The sequence below is a fragment of the Nestor notabilis genome, unplaced genomic scaffold (assembly GCF_000696875.1).
Source record: "Nestor notabilis isolate BGI_N333 unplaced genomic scaffold, ASM69687v1 scaffold30287, whole genome shotgun sequence".
Lineage (NCBI taxonomy): Eukaryota > Metazoa > Chordata > Aves > Psittaciformes > Psittacidae > Nestor > Nestor notabilis.
The window spans coordinates 11,295-17,304 of record NW_009935674.1 but is presented as its reverse complement, the minus strand read 5'-3'; the positions used below and the strand labels follow the sequence as shown (position 1 = coordinate 17,304).

General features: G+C 39.9%; 1 protein-coding gene across 1 annotated transcript in view; it reads right to left on the bottom strand.

Annotated features, from left to right (window-relative positions):
* Positions 1 to 533: 533 nt before the first annotated feature.
* ORC1 (origin recognition complex, subunit 1) overlaps positions 534 to 6,010 on the bottom strand; it is a 16,174-nt gene continuing 10,697 nt past the window's right edge. Inside the window, exons 12-16 of the mRNA XM_010017959.1 lie at positions 5,129 to 5,278; positions 3,834 to 3,953; positions 3,018 to 3,184; positions 1,763 to 1,850; positions 534 to 777 (exon numbers count right to left, since the gene is read on the bottom strand). Coding sequence (XP_010016261.1) covers positions 583 to 777; positions 1,763 to 1,850; positions 3,018 to 3,184; positions 3,834 to 3,953; positions 5,129 to 5,278 — 720 coding nt within the window. The 3' untranslated portion in view covers positions 534 to 582. The remainder of the gene's footprint in view (positions 778 to 1,762; positions 1,851 to 3,017; positions 3,185 to 3,833; positions 3,954 to 5,128; positions 5,279 to 6,010) is intronic.

Sequence of the window (6,010 nt, the reverse complement as noted above, 5' to 3'; positions counted from 1 at the left end):
CGGAGGGCGGGGCCCTCAGGAGCCCCACAGGGGAGCTGGGAAGCGGGTTGCAACAGGGAGGCGTTACCTGAGGTAGTTGCTGTGAGGAATCCCTCTTATCAACCAAAAACACGCCCGGAGCACAAGGTGGGTGCTTCAATGACACGTTTCTTGTGGCGTTTTTACTTTCCTGGTAGGAAACAGCCTCGTCTCTTCAAGATCAAAGTTCCATTTCATTATATGATTAAGTTTAAGCAGAGTCTAATGCGTCTTTTATACTCAGTGAAGAAGAGCTGCATAACCAGCAATGCCACAAAGATGGTACCAGTCTTAAACAAAAAGCAGCGATGGAAGTAATCAGTCCGAAGTCCCCACACCTCAGCTGAAAGGGGACCACTTACCAGCACATAAAAGTATCTTAAAAACAATCAGCTTGATTTCAAATATTTAAAATGCTTTGGAGCAAATTCTTTATTATACCAAAATATACAACAAACATTCCACCAATCTATTTAAAAAATACATATCCCTGTTTTGTCAACAAATAAAAATACATATTAAAATATTAAAATACATATTAAACCCGATAAAACCTCTATTTTCTTATTCATCCTTGAGGGCATACATGACACTGTCCTGGCTGATGTTGAGTCGTACCCGCAGCTCCAGGTACTTAGCACCGGACTCCACCAGCAAGAGCCTGCGGGCACCAAGTCTGGAGCAGATTGCCATAATTTCTGACACTGTTGGGCTCGGTATGCCTTCCATTCTACACAGAGCTATGTGGTGACGATAGATCTGTTAGAGAGAACTAACTGTTAGGACATTGTCAAGGAAGAAGCAATTCCAAAATAGTTTCCTTTTTCATATAGCCAAAAAGCAAAGCAATTCGCAAACCACCTTGTCTGCAATTTAATTAAGTGGATCATTGTATCTGTTATAACACCTCTTCTCCTCTGGACTAGGTGGCCTAAAGCTTACCCAGCAGATTAAGAGCTGACATACAATTAATTACATATCAATTCACTCCAAAGCGGAACTTGGGCACGGTGGCTGGTATACACAAATCACACTGGCTACAAACATGAAAGATCACAGCTTAGAAAGGCACAATGCACCTTTAAAGTATGGGAGAACACGCTTTCCAAATCATGCAGACTGGTAAATCTATAACAAGAATTAGTTGGGATCTTCTGCTTTGCTGTTTAAAAAAAGCAGATGAAAACAATTTGGGTGTTAGAGGAAAACAAACCAGTCTAAGAATATTCTTTGAAGTTCAAGAACTGATTGCACGGTGTATCTATGCAATCAACTGATGCAGATGTTCAGGAGCCAGTAACAGAAAATGCATTAATTTTTATTTTTTTAATTAAAAATGAAAAGTATGAACCAGCAGAACCAGAAAACTAACAGGTTATTTTATATATCTTGTTCTAAACATTTTTGTAAGTACTGGCACTGAGCTTCCCTACTGTGAATCATGGAATTGACTCACAGCACTGCTGGTGCAAAGTATTTTATGGGTCTCCTAAAACATTGTTATACCTGCCTCTATTGAGAAAGACAGTACTATGGTGGTTGGAATCAACTATCAGTTGTCCTCCTTAAACTACATTGCCTGATTATATTATATTGTCTTCCATCAAGTTTTAAGACTAAAGACCCCACATATTTAAATATTTAAACTTTGGCCTAACCAAAAGAAAAAAAAAAGGAGAGTGTAAAACTTAAGAGAGAGAAGTGCCAGAATTAATGGGGGGGAAGACTCAGAACCCAAACATACCTGTTGAACTGTTGCCTCTTCAACTCCTACCCTGCGAAACTCTGCTAAAATTGACTTCAGAAAGATTTGTTCATGGAGTGAGGCACTCCTGCATATCAAAACAAACAGACAAAAGTCAATCTGTGAAGTTTGGAACTTATGAAACATTAGAGAAAAAGTCTGGAAGGGAAATTATTGCTTGGTAACCACCTATTTAATTGTAGGTTATTTTTCCACCAGAGAGGGGCAGTCTATGTCAACTAGCCATCGTTACTACAGCCTCCAGCTCTGGCACCACAGTGCACTGCATTTCACTTCACCTCACCTCTCTTTCAATGTATCTGAACACAGCATTTCATTCCATACATCATAAATGTTCTGCAGTGTTATGATCAACTTACATTCATGAATTAACAAATGAACATTGAGGTTTCCAGGCATAAGGAGCACATTAAAAGCAGCACTTGCATATCCAGCAAAATATCCCATTTTCATCCCTTAGTCCCCCCATCTTTGATGAAACAATTGTTTGGGGTTTGGTTTTTTGAGAACTGGTAAAGGACTTTACCAGTTACAGCTTGTGCAGATCACTGAAAGGCAATAGGATTCCTCATTTATTCCCTTAGGAAACCTTTGGAAGTCCTAAGAATCTATTTATGTTAAAGAAAGAAACCAGTTCAAATGGGAAAGTCTTGCATTCTGCTCAGACGTCTGTGGTTGCATCTAAGCAAGCACATAAGATGGTGGCATAATACAAGCAGGTATGTAGAGGGGAATAGTTGACTCTTGAGACCACTATGCATCTCTGAGTGGTTTTTCCTTCAGTCCAGCTCAAAGTCTGGTCCAGGAAGCTGATTATCAGTAGTGTCTGTAGTTGTGGGTTCATGAGTATATCCTCCACATTTAGTCCCAGCTGGAAGGAATTCAAGTATATGTACTTGGCAATTGCTGCTCAGTGAAATCAGTGTACAGTAAGCAGGAACAAAGAGGAGATTCCAAAAGCCCCCTCCTGATCTGAGCTAACACACTAACATCAAAACATCCTGTATAAACCTGTACAGGTGATTTCTATGCCTTTGTTTCCCCTATCCTTAATTCCTGATTTGTACCTCTCTCTCCCAGTTGTGCTGCAAGGTTTGTTTTGTATCATGCTTCAACAAAGTGGGATGCATCACATACACTCTCAAACAGTGCTGAGGACAGACTGAACGGTTTTGGAAAAAAAGCAAAGTGAAAAAGACACAAAAGCAAGGAAATTCCTCTGGGATGTTTTTACCTGATTGCATTTATATATGGTGATGAGAACATTTCATCTATAGCTTCAGTCACGTGGGACATCCTGACTATCTCAGGGGTTCCCTTTTGGCTATCAAAGTCACAGATCTCAGTGGCCCTCCTGCAGATATCAAGACAACGCCTGGCATCACCAGACAGTGCTGCCACCTGAAAGTGAACAGGACAGGTCTCTATTTACTACAAGTTGAAAAAGAGTTTAGAAGAATCAATAGACACAAAAAACCCACCAGAACAACTCAACCACAAAACAGGAGACCAATGCTACTGTGAATTATGTATTCAAACTGGGATTCCAGCAACAATCTCACTGACCAAAACCAACAGAAGTAACCCTCCTACACCATGATCTGGTCAGCACAAATTCCAGACTGATCTTATTTCTATAATCACAGAAGTCAGAGGTTAAAAAAAAAAATAATTTAGGAAATTCAGTCCACTGCCACACAAGGTTTTTTTTTCAGGATCATCCAATGACTCACATTATACCAAACACTGGAGAAAGCTGACATCATTACACATGACTTGTCATGTCTCCAGCTCTTGGAATATACTCCCACCTTCACAACGTAGGTGGGAAATGCGAGGACACTGCTTTAGCAATGTTTCCTGCAAAAATACCCTGTAGACCTTACAGAGAGCATAATGTGAGAACTGCTGCTTGCACCCCACTTGGTTCTGTCTCCAGTACAGAACACTCAACCACAGACCAAGCCTGACTACTAAGATTCTCCCCTGCTGTACCCCACACTCTCTACCCTCACACAACACAGAGGACGTACATCTGCACTGTGCTTACCTTTCTGGAAACCAGCTGAATTGCATCCTCTTCAAATGCCTTCAAGTTGTTCAGTCTGGATGAAATAATTTGCTGTAGTTGTCTGTAGGTGTAAGGCTGAAAGGACATTCTGGTGAGGCCCTATAATAAATAATACAACACAGTGAGAAGTGTTTGGACTGCTTGAAAACTCTCCGATGCTCAAGCATAGCCTGTATAGTTAGTTTCATTTTCTCTGCTAGGAGCACTCTCTCTTTCACATCCTTCTCCTCCAAGTGATATGCTTCAATCAGTTGTTCCACTTTGTATTTGTGAAATCAACATGCAAATCCACAAATCTGACTAAGTGAGGATTACTGACTGGAACTCCCCACTGAAAGGCCTAAGGAGCAAATGAGGTTGCTATCAGAATTCAAATTTCCTCTTACAAAACTTGTAAACAAATCAGAGCCACCTAATATGAAAATCTTTTGATTACAGCTGGTTTACACTATTTTGTAACACAGAAACAGCAGAAGCTTTGAAAAAATCCTCATCTCTCCTGTAGCAAATCTGTGTACATGTATAGTTATATTATTGACTTCACATTAGCAATCAAGCTGCTTTCAGAGGAGGATGACAATCTATGTTACAGTTGGTGCACTGCCTTTGATATTCTACAGGAGGCCTCAGTTTTGCATTTCTTATGCAAAATACTTCTCCCTTGTGACTATATGGACTCAGCTGATCTGCAGGTTTAGCGGGTGGGGGAAAAGCAATTCACACACTGTGGAGCTATTTGAGTCACAGAAGGATGCAGGCACAGAGCGCTGATTTTGCAGATCGCTTGTCAGAGCAGCAATAAAGAGATAACCCAGGAAAATGTATTCAACTTGTCCAACTTTCTGTCCAAAGGTATCCAACAAAGGAAATCTACAAGCTGGTGATGGCTAACAGAAGTAACTAGGAGGCTGGAATGAAAGGGGAAAGAGGAAGGGAAACCAGAAGACAATTTTCCTGAACTCCAGAGTAAGCAGCTTAACCGTGAAGCACAACATTTGATTATCTAGATCTTAATATGTTTAAAAGACATCTAACATTCCTAATTCATTCTTACAAGAACATAGTGGACTTACACAGCATAACATCTGATTAGCAAGCTGGCTCTTTGCTAAAATTCATGTGTTCATTATCAGCCCTCTGGAGAGGGAATTATAAAAGCATTGTTCAACCTCTGATGTAACCAATCCTGCCTTTCTCCTGGATTACTTTTGACTGCATACAGTATTGAATCTGTTTTCATTCTACAGCATAGCAACAGAACTGCTAAGACATACCAGCCTGCTAGCTACTCTGTTCATCATTATTCTCTCTGGCAAGTCCATGGTGTTAGCAATGGCCAAGATGATTAATTTGGAGTGCTTTTGATTTGGCCAGTCAAACAAATTATACATCACATTCTGTTTCCGGGTCCACAGAAGATCAAGCTGCAGAGATAGAAAGAGAAGAATTAGACTGAAAAAAGAATAGTTTTATATTTACAACACCTGATGAGAGTTTGAGAGAGCCAACTCTGCCATAGATTTCTTATGTGATTCTGAACAAGCTGTCTCTGTTGCATTTCCTTTAGCCATGTACTAGTAGAACTGCATTTTCTGAATTGGGGCACTAATCTCTTTTGGAAAAGCACAGTCCTACTACATGCTGGAACAGTATTAATCATAGTAGAGTGATTAAACAGCTGGAGATTTTAAACACTATTGTGATATTAATGCCACATCTAACAAGATTAAAAGACCCTCCATGTGAGAACCTGAATAAGCTTACAGCAAAAAAGAAGTGTGCATTTGTTTATTACTGAACATAGCACACTGAAGGAGTTCCAAAACTGGGTATGACTTATTTCACACTGAGTTTTCACACTGGATAAGCAGCAGCTTCCAGACAAAATACAGTTGAATTCTGTGGCATTTAGGACTTGACAGAACAACTCATTCCATGACTTGGACCAAAACAAACCATAAAACCAATGTGAAATCCATGGCAGAGAACAATGTAGCAATAGGATACTTGCCCAATTAAATTCAGTTTCCTAATAAGGCTAAGAGGAACTATTTGTGTGACTTCTCTCCCAAGTCTATTCCTCTTAGATCACATATGATATATACTCTAAGCATGTATAATTTGTCTGTCTTCATCCTCCAACAAATAATATTCTA